The sequence below is a fragment of the Nerophis lumbriciformis genome, linkage group LG02 (assembly GCF_033978685.3).
Source record: "Nerophis lumbriciformis linkage group LG02, RoL_Nlum_v2.1, whole genome shotgun sequence".
NCBI lineage: Eukaryota > Metazoa > Chordata > Actinopteri > Syngnathiformes > Syngnathidae > Nerophis > Nerophis lumbriciformis.
The window spans coordinates 19,853,339-19,871,007 of NC_084549.2; the positions used below are offsets into that span (position 1 = coordinate 19,853,339).

General features: G+C 39.0%; 1 protein-coding gene across 4 annotated transcripts; it reads left to right on the top strand.

Moving 5' to 3' along the window:
• The first annotated feature begins 92 nt into the window (after positions 1-92).
• On the top strand, positions 93-14,087 carry LOC133606460 (F-box only protein 5-like). 4 transcript variants are annotated; one of them, XM_072915090.1, is made up of 7 exons: positions 93-218; positions 5,448-6,000; positions 8,268-8,444; positions 8,562-8,652; positions 8,724-8,927; positions 11,647-11,711; positions 13,563-13,701. In XM_072915090.1, exons 2-6 carry the CDS (start codon positions 5,501-5,503, stop codon positions 11,674-11,676), a joined length of 1,002 nt encoding a protein of 333 aa, XP_072771191.1. In that variant the 5' UTR covers positions 93-218; positions 5,448-5,500; the 3' UTR covers positions 11,677-11,711; positions 13,563-13,701. The 4 variants fall into 4 exon arrangements, with proteins under 4 accessions (XP_072771191.1, XP_072771188.1, XP_072771190.1 ...); XM_072915087.1 differs by lacking the exon at positions 11,647-11,711 and having other exon boundaries at positions 13,563-14,087; XM_072915089.1 differs by lacking the exon at positions 11,647-11,711 and having other exon boundaries at positions 8,274-8,444; positions 13,563-14,087.
• Positions 14,088-17,669: the final 3,582 nt, after the last annotated feature.

Genomic DNA, 17,669 nt, shown 5'->3' on the forward strand with positions numbered 1-17,669 from the left:
TGAGTTTTTCTTTTCTTTTTTAATTCACCTGCGATTTTCTGCGCATGCGCGTCCTAAAACTTCACTACCGGTGCCCGTTGATTGGCTGGCGATTTCAAAGAGGAAAATACGTTTTTTTTCTTTTCTTTATTAGCGCTGAATTTAAAAACGAAACGATGATGAGGCGACGAGTTTCCGACCACTAATGGACAGTTTTTAACCCACGCAGAAGGATTAAGGTATGTGATATTAATTCATACTTTTACTGCTGCCGAGCTGACCGCTACGAATGTAGACGCAACGAATAGAAAGCTGTAAAATGTGAATACAATTATGTATTTTTTTTAAATTTAATCAAACGCTATGGTGATTTTTAATTAATAATTATGTTTAAATGTATTTTTAAAGCCATAATACTAACAACTCATTCCGAAGCGTTTCGGTTGGTCCAACTGTTTTAAGCTAAGCACACTCATCTGTTGGTTCAAGTCACAGATTCGTCATTTTTTCATAACGCACTCAACTAATTGGGCAAGTATTCAATATATATTACACCAAGACAACGTCCGGAAATAATGAGTGTGCATAGTGTGTTGCATTAGGACAAGGGTCTTCAACGTTTTGCAGGCCAAGGACCCCCAAACTGATGGCGAGATGGACCCAGGGCACTCTATGATTACAACAGGGGTGTCCAAAGTGTGGCCCGGGGGCCATTTCTGTCCTGCAGACTGAGTTTTGTCAGCCCACAGCATATTGTCAAAAAAATCTAACAAAAAACCCAGTAAAAGTATGAAAAAAGAGCAAAAAACTGTAATCTAATGGAAAAAAAGCCGACATTTTGATACTACAGTACTAGTGATATGCTTTGTAACCTACAACACAATCCTAACATAAAGATGTACATTTAAAACGACAAATTGAACGGATAAATGACCATTTAACATCACTCTTACCTTTAGGGAGGAGGGGGGATGGAAGAGCCTCGAGAATGCTAATTCACTTGTCAGTTACAACTTGAAAGAGGGTTAAAGATGTTAACTGGAACTGCATTGTAAACTTCAAAGAGCAGCATGGTACACATATTACGCGCGCACACACACACACTTCTTGAGACCTCCGATTAATGCCTACCTCTTTCGGACCACCCTTTCTAAATATATAAAGATTTGTATTTACAACATTAATAATATATAAATACTATACAAATATAAAAAAAGCTTGTTGTGAAAAATGAGTCGGAATCTCACAAGAAAAAGGTCACAATTTCACAAGAAAAACTTAGAATTTTGGCAGTATTATAATAAAAGTCGTAATTTTACTCAACGCAAGTCTAAATTTTACAAGAAAAACTGAACATTTGTGCGATATTATGATAAAAGTTGGAATTTTACTCAATAACAGTCGCAGTTTTACTAGAAAAGCTTAACATTTTGGGCAATTTTATGAAAAGAGTCGTAATTTTACTCGACAAAAGTCACAATTTTTATGAGAAAACTACAATTTTGGCAATATTATAATTATAATCCGCATTTTACTCGGCAAAATTATGTCAAAAGTAATACTTTTACTCAAAAAATTTCACTATTTTACAAGAACAGCAAAATAATTGGCAATATTGTGATAAAAGTCAGAATTTTATATGATAAATGTCACCATTTTGCATTAAAAAGTAATACTTTTACATAAAAAAGTAATACTTTTACAAGGAAATATTGCAATATTACAGAAACAATTAATTTATAAATTTTGGCCAGAGGGGGAGCACTTCAAATTTTTACACACACTTACTTCATATGTTGACCAGAGAGGGAGCACTTTTAAAACCGACACAGTCAGTTTGAAAAATCCCTCCTTTTTGGGACCACCATAATTTTGATAGATTTCCCCACCAGGGGTGCAAATGAGACATTCTCTATTAGATGCAATGGTTTTCCGTATTGGGACCATGATTTTGGTCCTAACTTGTTCACCGGTCCTCATATGGAAGGTACTTTTCCTTGTTGATGTCTCAAGAAGGGTAGAAATACAAGAGCACACACACACACAAACGCACACACACGGGGCCAGCTTTCTTACTGTATTGTCTCCCTTAAACTATTCCCCCTCCAACCTGTGTTAACTAGGAACCTTTACATTGCAATCCTATTTTAACAGATGCTACAGTATACCCTCGTTTGAGCTCTTTCATGAATTCAATAGTGTTTCTCACCTTTTCACTTGCAACCTTTTTTTTTTTGCAGCCGTATTAAAACAAAAAAGCCGAAAACTCGTATTTACGCACTGCGCAGAGGAAGAAAGACAGATTCTTATTGAATTAAATTGCTCGTCCTCGTCTGTCATTGTGGGCAGTTTTGCTCTGATAATCAAATCCAGTTTACCTCTGGGCAGCTGAAGGTAGAGTCAGGGTGAGGCTGGGCCACATGAAGCAAACAACAATTAATGGCCAATACATTCACATCTTATTTGAATAAAATGCAACCAACACTTTAGGTTGAATTAACACAAATAAACATTTTCTGCTCTCATTTTCAACATTCAATACATTTTCAACAAAAGCACATTTACTTGCTACTTCTGCTTTTGTCTTTCAACATAAAATAATACAAAATCTCCATCCCCATCTCCGTGTATACATTGAATGTCACAGATGAACAGCTTCTAGATTCAAGGCTAAATCCTCCTATTATCCAGACGAGAGGCATGATTTACAATCTAGAATAACTTTGACGAGCCGAGACGTGATGATGCGGGAGCAGCAGGACATCGAAGCCAGTTCACAGTAAAGTAGCAGAGCTGTCTGTATCATTACACCACTAAAATAGTTTGTCTGCGTGAGCACTCATAATAACAACATCGCTAATATTTGGTTAATATTCAGATCACAATATGTATAATGAGCATTGTTAACGGGTTTTGGATGTTTATTTAGAGGGTTTTGAGAGCCCCTATTGACTACATTGTTAGCAGACCTTTTATGTATTTATTTATTTACGACTTAGAATGCATAAAAAAAGGAAAACATATGTGTTAATGTCTTATATAGAGATTGTATATGTTAGACGGCAAATTTTTTGCGTATTTCCAGTATGACCCATCTGATACTATGTTTCAGAGTGCAGAAGCGTTCCCATCATATTCGCCAACCCTCCCAATTTTCCCGGGAGAGTCCCGAATTTCAGTGCCCCTCCCGAAAATCTCCCGGGGCAAACATTCTCACGAATTTCTCCCGATTTCCACCCGGACAACAATATTGGGGGCAACGTTCCCTCTAAGGTGCGCGCCTGCGCAATTGCGCACTGCTCAAGCGTCCTCTGCGCACAGCAAATATATGCCGTGCACCAAATCAAATCCCATCTGAATTCTAAACAAAAATAAACACATTTATTCTGTATAATTTTGCAATGCAACTCTGAGTGACAGTGACAACAAGCGGCCCTAACGATGTTCGTCAACACCGTTCAATTATTGTAACGTCTATCGAGATGCTTCGAGGACAGGAATTATATCGATCACTTTATTGAGCAAAACTGTTTATATTCAGCCATAACCACACCAAAAACATGAGTAAAAAACTTCTATCTCGAAAAACTAGTCATTTTCTGCTGTACAAACCAGGCCAAAACTAACTTGTCATCTGTCACCAACACGCATAGCACTAAGCCACTGGTGCGTTTATGGCCACACAAAAAGTCGGACAACTCAAACCACACAAAGTTACACTCTGACTCTTCAGTCATACATGTGCTTATTCTACTGTCATTTATTATTAATGTTAATTTATTGATATTAATCATGGAATGCTGTTACTAGAGAAAGTTGCAGGAATGCACACTTCATCCTATCCTTACATTTCATTGTGCAACATGAGGATGTTTAAGGGGAACTAAATGTGATCTCTGAAAGGGGTACAAATGATTTCCAAAGCAGGACCCCCACCCAGACATATTGTACAATACTAATCCATAGCTTATGAAAAACAAGATTTCTTTTATTTTCATTACAAGTGGGCCAAATCACTAATATTACAAAATAATCTCATGAACATGACTCCTCTCATTTGAGTGTTATTATAAAAGATTGGTTTGAGACAGGTGTGCTGCTGGTATTGCCACGTGTGATGTTGCTCACATGTGCTCCACTGAATGCTCAGGGAGTTTTTGTATTTGCTCAGATACATGAAAAATTAGAGGGAACATTGATTGGGGGCATGCCTTTAGCGTCCTCTCTCACCTGAAACATTCACCCTTTGTCATGAACGCACGCGAGTTGCAGCCTGAGACTTTGGCGTGATGGTTCTCGGTCAGCCTTCCGACCATCGCGATGCTCGCCCCGCCGCCGGGGCAGCACGGGAGAGTGTCGGGAAGGAGGACGGAGTGGGAGGCGGCGATGCTGGAGAGCTGCCGGAGTGTGGTGGAGGGGGTGGGTGGTGTTTGATGTGCAGGATCAGAAAAGACCACACGCCGCATGGCGAACATGACTTATTGATGATGTGGACGGATGGACGCGAAGGTGAGGACGTCCCCGCCTCCTTCTCTCCTCCGTGATGCTGCTGTAGCACTTCAGCTGAGGATGAGGGGCGCTGTGAATTACAGCTTTATATATATATATATATATATATATATATATATATATATATATATATTAGGGTTGCAACTAACGATTCATTTGATAATCGATTAATCTGTCGATTATTACTTCGATTAATCGATTGATAAAAAAGAGACAAACTAAATTTCTATCCTTTCCAGTATTTTATTTAAAAAAAAACAGCATACTGGCACCATACTTATTTTGATTATTGTTTCTTAGCTGTTTGTAAATGTTGCAGTTTATAAATAAAGGTTTATTAAAAAAAATAAAATAAATAAATAAATAAAATAAAATTTTAAAAAAGCCTCTGCGCATGCGCATAGCATAGATCCAACGAATCGATGACTAAATTAATCGGCAACTATTTTTATAATCGATTTTAATCGATTTAATTGATTAGTATATATATATATATATATATATATATATATATATATACACACACACACACACACACACACACACACACACACACACACACACACACACACACACACACACACACACACACACACACACACACACACACACACACACACACACACCGGGCCTTTTGAATATCTCCCTAATTGTGAGGTCTCAAGGTTGGCAAGTATGGTTCCCATTGGGACGTCATTCTCCGGAAATTACCAAAGGTATTCGGAGCGGAATATTCAACATGTCTTAATGAATTTATTGCATTTTGTGATGTTTAAACTGTGTTTTTACGAACTTTGCGGATTGTAAATACGATTGGATATGGTTTAATGGATACAATGAACCACAATTAAAGTTAAAGTACAGATGATTGTCATTAAGCATCTAAAGTCAACTTGTTTTCCCACTCTACTGGTACTTTAACTAGAAATATTATCACTGTTTTTTGTCTCCTTTCCCAGAAAAATAAAATAAAATACTGTGACGAGTGTGTTCCATTTATGAAGACGCTAACATGAAGTCTGCTCAATACGACATAGCCAAGGCAAAGAGGAGCATGGAGAAAGGCCTTCAAATGGAAGATTCACGTTCCAAAGACCCCCTGGCCCTCAAACCACAGTGTCCCCCTGCTGAGAAAGTGGCTAAGGGGCTCCCCTTCTATGACAGCACCTTTGCAGGAGTAAACAACAAAGAAAATCGAACCCTGAAGAAGCATGAAAGGACCCTCGATGAAGTGCTGGAGGACAGCGGCTACACGTCTTTGTACAACAGTCCACTCGAAATATACGACAACCCCCCCAAAAGGTGGTCTTGGTGTCAAGAGGGCACAGGTTCCGGCTGCGGAGTGCCACTTTTGGTTTATTCAACCCCTGTAGATAAAAGCAGACAGCAAGCGCTGACACACTCCTCGTCGTCCACGCCCTGCCAGCACCACGACACCCCCAACTTGCCCATCTTAAAGTTCCAGCAGGCCGTGAACGAAGCCCTCGCCAGGAGTTATCGTGAGACAAAGAGGTGTGGACTTATTGCTCTCTGTCAATGGAAGACTCTTTGGGCTGTTTGTGCTTGTGTTGAGCAGCTGCATTCCAGAAAAATTGGATTTCTTAGCGACAACTAGTCAAGATGCGACATACTGCGGCGACTTGCAACATAACGGTGCATCGAAACACCACCCACAACAACGATTTGTTCAACATCAAAAGAAGGGTTCAGCAAATCATCTGTATGATTTGTACATTCAATAATTAAAAAATAGATCAATATATAGCTGTTAACTGCTGTTAGGCATAAAAATATATTTTAAAACTAGATTTGATATGCTCTATTGCAGTCTTTTTCAACCACTGTGCCGCGGCACACTAGTGTGCCGTGAGATACAGTCTGGTGTGCCGTGGGAGATGATCTAATTTCATCTATTTGGGTTAAAAATATTTTTTGCAAACCAGTAATTATAGTCTGCAAATTATGTGCTGTTGTTGAGTGTCGGTGCTGTCCAGAGCTCGGCAGAGTAACTGTGTTATACTTTTCCATATCAGTAGGTGGCAGCCGCTAGCTAATTGCTTTGTAGATGTCGGAAACAGCGGGAGGCAGTGTGAAGGTAAAAAGGTATCTAATGCTTAAACCAAAAATAAACAAAAGGTGAGTGCACTTAAGAAAAGGCATTGAAGCTTAGGGAAGGCTATGCAGTACAAAACTAAAACTGAACTGGCTACAAAGTAAACAAAAACAGAATGCTGGACAACAGCAAAGACTTACTGTGGAGCAAAGACGGCGTCCACAACGTACATCCGAACATGACATGACAATCAACAATGTCCCCACAAAGTAGGATAAAAACAACTGAAATATTCTTGATTGCTAAAACAAAGTAGATTCCGGAAATATCGCTCAAAGGAAGACATGAAACTGCTACAGGAAAATACCAGAAAAAGAGAAAAAGCCACCAAAATAGGACCGCAAGACAAGGACTCAAACACTTCACACAGGAAAACAGCAAAACACTCCAAATAAGTCAGAGTGTGATGTGACAGGTGGTGACAGTACACATAGTTTGAGACAAGAGCTATAGTCATGCATGCTTGGTTATGGTTTAAAGTCATATCTAACAATTGTGACGACTTTTTACTGTCAACTGATTTAGTTTTTTAATGATTTTTGCTGGTGGTGTGCCTCCGGATTTTTTCAACGCAAAAAATGTGCCTTGGCTCAAAAAAGGTTGAAAAACACTGCTCTATTGCACTCAAACCAACATTTTCGTTCTGCGACACCTACAATTTTATATTTAAAGGTGAAATTTTTCCAAACATTTGAACAAATTGGCTGTATTATTATGTCTTTGTACAAAGGTCGCATAATATAAATCTGGCCAACAATAGAGCTTTAAACACTATCATTTTTTTCGTGATAATACATATTGGTGACACATTCTATCTGTGTCCCGCAAATGAACGAACGCGTCTTCAACATGCTTTAGAATTCTATAGTGGCTAACGTCCGTCTTCCCCCCTCTGTACAAAGCCTCCTCTAAGCCAGAAATTCTCGCCTCCATAGAAGCAAATAAACTATGTTTCTTACAAGGACGAAAAATAGCTAAAAAATGCTACACTACACACTGTAGGACGATATGCATATGGTTAGGATCAATACAAATATCGAAAGTAACTGACCAATTATAGTATCGGTACTGTATATGGTCGATATTACAGTGTTGGATCGATATTTTCTATTATCAACAGAGGCCGAGTCTGGACACAACACTGATAGAGACGGCTGGCAATCTTTTGGATTGCCAGCTTTGCACAGATACAAAAATACCACTTCAGCACAATTGACAATAATTTATAGCAACGGCCCTTAAGCATAAAGTTGTGTGATAATATATACATAATTATTCTAACATTTAAAAAATGTCATAATACTAAAGCCACTTTCTCCAAATACTGACAATTGTATTATTAATTGCATGTCTTCTCTCTTACCAAACTAACGAACTAAAATCATTTAAGCATGCCGTTTGATGTAATCGACATTTGTTTTGTATTTGTTGTGACATTTTCTTTATTGTTCTAAAGCTGCTTCGCCGACCCTTAAAGTCCTGTAGAATTTAAAACCATTTAGAAATAGGTTTAAAGCTAGAAAAAAATAGAACAAATAAAAAAACAAAGACAAGGCTATTCTATCTATGTTTTTTGTTTACGTTCAACACTTCCAATTTTTCTGGAACTCAGTAAAAATTTTACACTATGTTGGTGTTTTAGTCGTATTAATTGTGACTTTATGAGACTCAGGTATGACTGGAGCATCATCTCCAAGGTGGCCAAGGATTATCCCTTGCATCAGGTGATCGGGCGCCAGATGGGCCTGGAGTACGTCGACGTCTTTTCATCTCTTCTGTCCAAGAACATGGGAAGCATCCTGGCCAACATCCTGTCCCTGCTCGGAGACATGGACCTCATCAGGTACCTCATGTTTATTATATAGGAGCGCATAGAGGGCTGCTTGTGGATATTACGCTACATGTATTTGTTTCTGCATCCTCCCATTTACGTATGTTTGGGTTTTTCCTCAACGCACAGGTGCATGATGGTGAGCGGCACGTGGAGGAAGATCATTTGTGAAGACGGCGCTGCTCTGAGAAGGTGTAAGCAAGCTGAGCAGATGCTTCAGGTGAGGTCACTTAAAGGTGCCATGACACTGTTTCAGTGCAGAGGTACTAACAAACTTCTTCTGATTTTTAGAAGATTAGTTCTGTGAAGCGAAAAGGTTGCGATCTGACGAGAGACCAGGTTGTGTCCAGGTTGGTGCTATGCTCTACGCAGAAGGTGGCCTCGCCACACCCGCCATCAATACCATCTTTGTCAACAAGCTGCGGCATCAATAGACGCTCAGCTCCCGCACAGAAAAACAGCAAGTCTACCTCGCGCTTTAAGGACTTTGTGCAGGTCAGTGAAAAACTGTAATGTCATGTCACAATACTCACATGGTTGTTTGGTCGAGAAGTATTTCTAGTGCCCGCTTTTGTTTTTTGGCCTTTTAAATACATCACCACAATTCACTTAAAGGGGCTGTTCGCAACCTTTATGCGGATGCCTAGGAGACGCTAATTTTACAATGTGCTTTGACTACTACATTCTGCACTCTTACGGCTTACAGCACGTAATGACGTAACTGCGCCCGTAAGTACAAACCCCGTTTCCATATGAGTTGGGAAATTGTGTTAGATGTAAATACAAACGGAATACAATGATTTGCAAATCCTTTTCAACCCATATTCAATTGAATGCACTACAAAGACAAGTTATTTGATGTTCAAACTCATAAACTTTTTTTTTTTTTTTTTTTGCAAATAATTAACTTAGAATTTCATGGCTGCAACACGTGCCAAAGTAGTTGGGAAAGGGCATGTTCACCACTGTGTTACATGGCCTTTCCTTTTAACAACACTCAGTAAACATTTGGGAACTGAGGAGACACATTTTTTAAGCTTCTCAGGTGGAATTCTTTCTCATTCTTGCTTGATGTACAGCTTAAGTTGTTCAACAGTTCGGGGGTCTCCCTTGTGGTATTTTAGGCTTCATAATGCGCCACACATTTTCAATGGGAGACAGGTCTGGACTACAGGCAGGCCAGTCTAGTACCCGCACTCTTTTACTATTAGGGGGCGGCATGGCGTAGTGGGTCCGTCAGTCTACCCCAGGGCAGCTGTGGCTATGAAAGTAGCTTACCACCACCAGGTGTGAATGAATGATGGGTTCTACATGTAAAGCGACTTTGGGTACTTAGAAAAGCGCTATATAAATCCCAGTTATTATTATTATTATTATTATTACTATGTAGCCACGTTGATGTAACACGTGGCTTGGCATTGTCTTGCTGAAATAAGCAGGGGCGTCCATGGTAACGTTGCTAAGACTACTTTTCAGTCACCCAGCCGCTATATTACAGTAGTTTAGTCCGCACAGGCTATGGAGAGAGGCACTTTCAAGCCGAGGTGTCGATAAAACATTTGACACATCTAGCAGCAGAGAGGAGCTATCGCGAGCTGCTATGTTAAGTCGCTAACAGAAGTGAACAACATAAACAGATGAGATTCGTGATAATAGAATAGAATAGAAAGTACTTTATTGATGCCGGGGGGAAATTCAGCACCACAGTTCGCTCACAATAGACAGTAATAATAATAATATATTATATATTATATATATAATATATAAATAATATAAATGTATTCTACATATACTCTACATTTAAGTGCAGTCAAGGAACATATGCATTATACAATCTGATGGCTGTCGGTAAGAAGGACCTCCTGTGTCGTTCCGTGTTGCATTTTGGGAGTCTGAGCCTTCCACTGAACATGCTCATTCTCTCTGCAAGGTCCGAGTGTAGTGGGTGGGAGGTGTTGTCCATAATGGCTAGGAAAGTTGCCACAATAAGAGATATACGTTCTCAAACAAATTAGTGTAGTTTAAATAAAGCTGCAGTCACTCACCGATAGCCAAATGCAGTTGCTGGCCAAAGTATTTTGATTACAAATCTTGAAGGAGGTCATCACGGAAGTAAACAAGGTAAGAGTTGAACTTTCACATACTCTTAATATATCCAATTAAAAATAATTATATATCTATTATATTAATATAATATGTACACATATATATGTATAGGCTATACATAAATGTGTATATATATATATATATATATATATCTCTCTCTGTATATGTATATGTATATATATATATATATATATATATATATATATATATATATATATATATATATATATTGTTGTTCTCACATAAAAACATGAAGAATGAAACTAAGTTCTCAAGTCCCAGTGAACAGCATATATAAGTGAGGATAATGAAGAGTTCAGACACAAAAACAGATAAATTCATTGTTCTTGTTTGGAGTAAATCAACATTTTTGCAGAGCTTTTCCATGAAACAGCCATTCTGCTGATGTGGGTTGCAGTTGAATCGTTTCAGAAAACCAAACTAACAGTCCCAATTTGAAAAATGCACATTTATTACAAAATGGAATTTTGATAATTGTGTACAACATTTTCAGCAAAAACGGATAACTCCAAAAAACATTTTTTCTTTGCAAAACCAGACTAATCCTATATTGTGCCAGCCTGGCCCCAAACATGAGTGAAGACAGATCAGCTTTCTGAGGAATGCTTATTCCATCACTTAATTAACTAATCTAATCCCAACAAACACATTTTTTGAGGTGATCCCTGGAGAAGGAGGTCCGGAGTTTACATTAACCACTGCATCATGACATCACATTGATAGCTGAATCACAAGACAACAACAGCAGAGTTGCTCCATGACCGCTCAGATTGATCAGAATAGCGTCTCTTTTTGCGCTCAGTAGGCGAGGGTATTACACACTCACTGACTTGTCCAGGGTGTACCCCGCCTTCCGCCCGATTGTAGCTGAGATAGGCTCCCGCACCCCCCACGACCCCGAAGGGAATAAGCGGTAGAAAATGGATGGATGGATGATTTCATCAAAGTTACTCATTATTGATGATTTTATTTATTTACAATTATGGCAAAACAGACTCAAAGCGAGTGAACAAGGGCGCTGATGTTGGATGACGTCATCAAATATTGATGCACTGATTGGTCTGACGGATTTGTCTGTTTGTGCCAGAAAGAGAGCATGGCGCTTGTCGGTTTCTGAACTAAAATGGAAAATTCAACAATGAAATGCGAAAGGTAAGTCATTTTTTTCAGAAAATTTGATTTTACCTCCTGGTAGAGAAACTATTTTGTGGTACTCAGCTCAAATTGGCGGCGATGGCGTTTATCGTTTTTTGCGCACGAACTCTGCAAATATTAAATAGCAGCATTATATATAATAAAAAAACAGAGATTAAAGTAGCATACAAACGCAACAGAATAAGATATGGTTTATAGTACTGTTCATTAGCTTCTCTCGGGACTGTTTTTTGTGTATGCGCTTCCTGCATGTATGTGTGGATGAGACAGCGGTGAGTGACAAGCCTAAAAACCGCAATTTGTAAAAAATTCAGACATTTAAAAAATACCTGTTATGTTAAACCACTAATGGTAACATAAGCTGGTGGTGATCTTGTTATATTTTTTTGGTTTGGAAAAATTTAACTTTTAGCAAGTTGCAAACATCCCCTATGGTTTAAACAGAAAATACATTTACTAGCATGGAAAATGAAGATACTTTGATTAAATATTCAATATTTAAAAATGGCATTTTTCATTTCGAAAGTCAAGCTAGTGCCTCCTGTTTTTAGGGGTATCAAAAGTATTTGGACAATACGACACAAGAGTAAATTTACATTGTCCAAGTACTTTTGAGGTCATTAATTCCTGACCAAAACGCTAAATACTCTGGGCCTGATCTACTAAGATTCAAATAGTGTGTGCAAACTATAAAATTGCTTGTTGCGTGTGATCTACTAAGACTGCTTGTACAATTGATAACTGGGGCAGACCGCCCTATTTAAGTGAGGTATTTGCGTGGACAACATGGCTGTTAACATGGAGACACGCACTTTCCTCCACATTCATGTTATCATGCTGCTACCAGTAGTGTTTTGCTGTTTTAAAACATGCAGCAGACATACACCACTTTTTATGGGCATTTTAGAAGCAGCCTTGCAGTACATCGACAACGGAACCCACTTTTATAGTGCGCTAAAGTTGGGCCCTGTGAGATGCTGGCACTAACTCGAGCGTGCGCTGGAATGTTCTAGAAGCAAGAAAATTCATATTGTGAGGCACGTATTTCATATAAAGGGAAAAAAGGAATATAGTTACAAAACGCTAGTAGACACCCAATTTAATCACTTGAATTTGTTTTAATCAGCTCCTTGATTTATCATCAGTTAAAAATTCTAAAAAAGATTTGCTGAATAAATATAATAAATTTTCAACTGTTCATATAAGTTGACACACATATAGGACAGAACTACAGCGAGATCGCCTCCTTTCTCGCAGCTATCTCTGCACAACGGTCAGTTTACACGTTTTTCTAGATGTACTAAATATAGGTGCCACCGCTTTACCCCATGTGTTATGATGGACAACGGAGCAGAAGCCCCAGTGGCTGCCAGCTTCGGGCCAAATGCCTGCCCCCTTCCCTCCTGTTGCAAGTCTTGTGGTTTCTGTGTAAAATGTTTTGTGTGCTTATCACCCCCTCCATAGGAGCCCAGTCTGAGATCGACTTTTTTTTTTTTTTTACTCATCCTCAATACTAATGAATCATATTCGGTACTATACCGCCTCTAAAAAGAACCTTAATATTGAGGCACGTACAGAAGTACAGCCCAAAAAATATCATTGTTTTGTAAAACTCTTAAATGAAAATTTCTTAAATGAAAAGTTTGCACTTCAGTCACATCTTCATGGTTTTAATTCAAATACATTGAGGTGTATAAAGGTAAAATCCTATTGGTTAACTTCTTCTGAATATATTTTTTAAACAAATAGGCATTTTAGGAAGCCCTTTTCACCAATAAATTGGGTATTAAAAAGAGAAAGGTCTGATTACTGTATTGTGACTTTGTTGTTCTTCTGCACCTGTGTTAGGTGGCCAGCAGCCTGAAGCCGCACGAGTCTCTGCGGCGATGCAACCACTGTGGCTCGCCGGCCACGCACAGAGCCGAGGTCCGGCGGGCCAGGTGCACACGGCCGTCCTGCCAGTTCGACTTCTGCACCCGCTGCCAGGATGCCTTTCACGGCTCCGCCCCGTGCCGGGTGGTGGGGTCCTGGTCTGACTTGACCACTTCCAAAGACGCCGTCCTTCCGGGGAGCGCCCGGAGCAAGAGAAATTTGAGGAGGTTGTAAGGACACTTTAAATATTGTGTTTTTGTTCATATTTTAATATGCACTGTGTGAATGTGAGTGTGAATGTTGTCTGTCTATCTGTGTTGGCCCTGTGATGAGGTGGAGACTTGTCCAGGGTGTACACCGCCTTCCGCCCAAATGCAGCTGAGATAGGCTCCAGCACCCCCTGCGAACCCAAAAGGGACAAGCGGTAGAAAATGGATGGATGGTTGTAAATATTGCCTTTCATATCTTTCTGAAATCTTTCTTTGTAGATGTAAATATTTGCTTCGGTTTTTACTGTACTGTCATGCCTTCTTAAAAGATGTATTTCTAAAACTTCACTTGTGCGTTTGTGACTCATTGCTCTATTAAGTTGAACTTGCCTTGTGCTATCACAGGGTTATTTAAGCGAAATTCAAATAGGTACCGAAACAGAAAACAACAATCTTCTCAACAAAAGAGAAATATGATTGTAGGAAAAAAAACAAAATCTGGAACATTTGTATGTGCGTACAACAGTGTTTTTCAACCACTGTGCCGCGGCACACTCGGCCGTGAAATATAGTCTGGTGTGCAGTGGGAGATTATGTAATTTCACCTAAATGTGTTAAAAATATTTTTTGCAAACCAGTAGTTATAATCCGCAAATGTGCCGTTGTTGAGTCTCTGTGCTCTCTAGAGCTCGGCAGAGTAACCATGTAATACTCTTCCAAATCAGTAAGTGGCAGCAGGTAGCTAATTGCTTTGTAGATGTAACGCGTTAGATGTAACGCGTTACTGTAACGCCGTTAGTTTCGGCTGTAACTAGTAATGTAACGCGTTATTTTTTTATATTCAGTAACTCAGTTACCGTTACTACATGATGCGTTACTGCGTTATTTTTTACGTTATTTTTTATGTAGTATCAGCTAGAAACAGAAGATCTGAGTGTGTTTTATTGCAGCGCTGCGGTGTCGTCCTTCTGTGTCACAAGGAAAAAAAGAGGCGTGCAGAGAAGAGTGCTTTGTGTGTGGGAGGTATGGGAAGGGGGTGGTTCCAGACCGTAGTTGAGGGGCGCAGGGGAGACGTTCCTCCAGGGCCTATGTACTTCGGGGCTAACAACCTTCACTTTACCCGCAAGTGGGTCTTTACAGCTGAGGGTGAATGACGAGGCCGGCGGTTTGTTGCAACTTTGTGACTTTATTGGACGCAGCCATCCACCAAGCTAGAGCACCTGCACGCACTCACTGTCGGCGTTCCCTCACCTCTCTCGCCCACTCACTCACTGACGTCACTCACCTCACATGCTGTCATATCTTAAAGGGCCACACACACACATACGCTACTCTCATAACAACTAACAAGACATCATGGTGAAGCCAGAAGTCGAGTTTCTTAACATGGAGACATTCTCAATACTTTTCTTTTGTCCAGCACAAAGAAAATACAATTTTAGTTACATGTAAGTTGTGTCTTGGATCAAAGATCCTATCTACTTAAAGTTAAAGTGCCATTATGTTGCAGCTATTTCAAATAGTTTTATCAATTTGTTCTGGCCTGAAATAAATTGGCCCTTTGAAACATATCTTTGTCTTTGTGTGTTGTATGTAGACCACATTGCTTTCTGAGTTCAGTGATGCAAATGCATGTAAAGTTGATCAACAGATTGTATTTTTCTCCAGTGCAATAACAGTACTGAAATGAAGGCTAAAAGGGCATTAATGGGAGCCTTAAAAAAAAAGAAGTAACTAAATAGTTACTTTTCACAGTAACGCATTACTTTTTGGTGTAAGTAACTGAGTTACTTTTTAAATAAAGTAACTAGTAACTAACTAGTTACTGGTTTTCAGTAACTAACCCAACACTGCATTTAGATACCAGTTTCACACATTGTTAACACAAAATGTAAATTGTTACGATTATACTTTTGTTTGTCAAATATGCTTGGTAATGTATAATGTGATAGTTCTACCTGAATAAATGCTTCTGATATATGTACATTACATGTTGCACAACACATCTATCCATCCATTTCTATCGCACAAGTTAAATGTATTTATATTTCTGCACGACAATGTCTTAACCTTCTGTATTTATCAAAAGTAATATTCCGCCTGTTAAACATTCTGTATTTGCCGACTATCAATCAGATCAGGTTACAAAATAATAAACTGTAGCAGTGGTAATACTGTGTGGTAAACTGCAATTACCCAATAAGGGCTACAGAGGGCAGTAGCAGGCATACCTGCAGTATTGAACCTAATCTCAGTGGGAGCGAAGAAGACGACGAGAAAAAGAACGTGTTGGAGAATGGAGACGTCGTGAGTGTATCACACTTCTGTCTATTTAGTTCGACAGTCTTATATTTGTGAACATAAATAAAAGTCTGACTTGTTCAAAGACAGTCTACCGCCGCCGCTATTACAATACACTTTGTTTCAAACTGCCAGAAAGCATTTATATTGTAACATTACAAAACACCTTTGACAAAGCATGATAAAAGACGATTTTTCGTTGGGACAGGATGTAAAGTGTAGCGCTATTATTGTGAAACCGGACGTGTGCGATTGGTATGAGAAAACACTTTACATATTTTGAAGAAAGACTGCGATTAAAGTCTTTTTTTTTTGATTGATTGAAACTTTTATTAGTAAATTGCACAGTACAGTACATATTCCGTACAATTGACCACTAAATGGTAACACCCCAATAAGTTTTTCAACTTGTTTAAGTCGGGGTCCACGTTAATCAATTCATGGTAATTCATAGTCACTTTAGACTTTCTCTCTACAGTCCTTTTTTTCTGTTGAGCTTATATTTTATCTGATCAAAATAACAATTTACTACATGTTTAGCCTAATTGTCTGAATCCGAGCTAATGTCGCTATACCTTGCTGTTCTATGCGCCATGTTTGTATTGGCATCACTGTGTGACGTCACAGGAAAATGGATGGGTGTATATAACGATGGTTAAAATCAGGCACTTTGAAGCTTTTTTTTAGGGATGTTGCGTGATGGGTAAAATTTTGAAAAAAAACTTCGAAAAATAAAATAAGCCACTGGGAACTGATTTTTAATGGTTTTAACCCTTCTGAAATTGTGATAATGTTCCCCTTTAAATTAAATCATGTTTTCCTGCACCAAGGCTGCCGTCTCTGCATCTTGGGGTTCGTCACCTACACCCTGTGACACTAATGACAGCATCTAAGATACGACCTGCGTCTATTGTCTCCCCAGACATTTACACACGAACATCTCCTTTTATGGTCAGGGTGTGCTGTCCTGACTTAGCACACACCCAGAGACAGGAAGGAGGGATATAAAACTGATGGTTTGACTTCTCCAAGTTAGGAGTCCTTCATTTTTGACCTGGCCTCCTCCAGGAACTGCAGTCCTGTATAATGACGCTCGCTTGTAACAAAGCAACTTTTTGTTCAGTAAAGCGTCTTCGACGTCTCTTTTGATCCAGCCGCACTGACGTGTCGCCCTTCTGTCCGGACGAGGATGACAAGACCAGAAATACACATCAACGGGTAAAATTAAAGACCGAAATGGGACCACAAACAAAATGTTTTCAAGGGACAACTTAATGAAACCTAGTTTTTGTAGATATTTTTACATATACAGTCGTGGTCAAAAGTTTACATACACTTTTATAAAGAACATAATGTCATGGCTGTCTTGAGTTTCCAATGTTTTCTACAACTCTTATTTTTTTGCGATAGAGTGATTGGAGCACATACTTGTTGGTCACAAAAAACATTCATGAAGTTTGGTTCTTTTATGAATTTATTATGGGCCTACTGAAAATGTGACCAAATCTGCTGGGTCAAAAGTATACATACAGCAATGTTAATATTTGGTTACATGTCCCTCGGCAAGTTTCAC

Bases quoted from the DNA above. Each gene is read 5' to 3' on its own strand.
- LOC133606460 (XM_072915087.1), top strand. From the start codon at position 5,501: ATGAAGTCTGCTCAATACGACATAGCCAAGGCAAAGAGGAGCATGGAG. The intron at 6,001-8,267 runs GTGTGGACTTAT...TGACTTTATGAG, and splicing joins AGTTATCGTGAGACAAAGAG to ACTCAGGTATGACTGGAGCA. The intron at 8,928-13,562 runs GTCAGTGAAAAA...CACCTGTGTTAG, and splicing joins GCTTTAAGGACTTTGTGCAG to GTGGCCAGCAGCCTGAAGCC.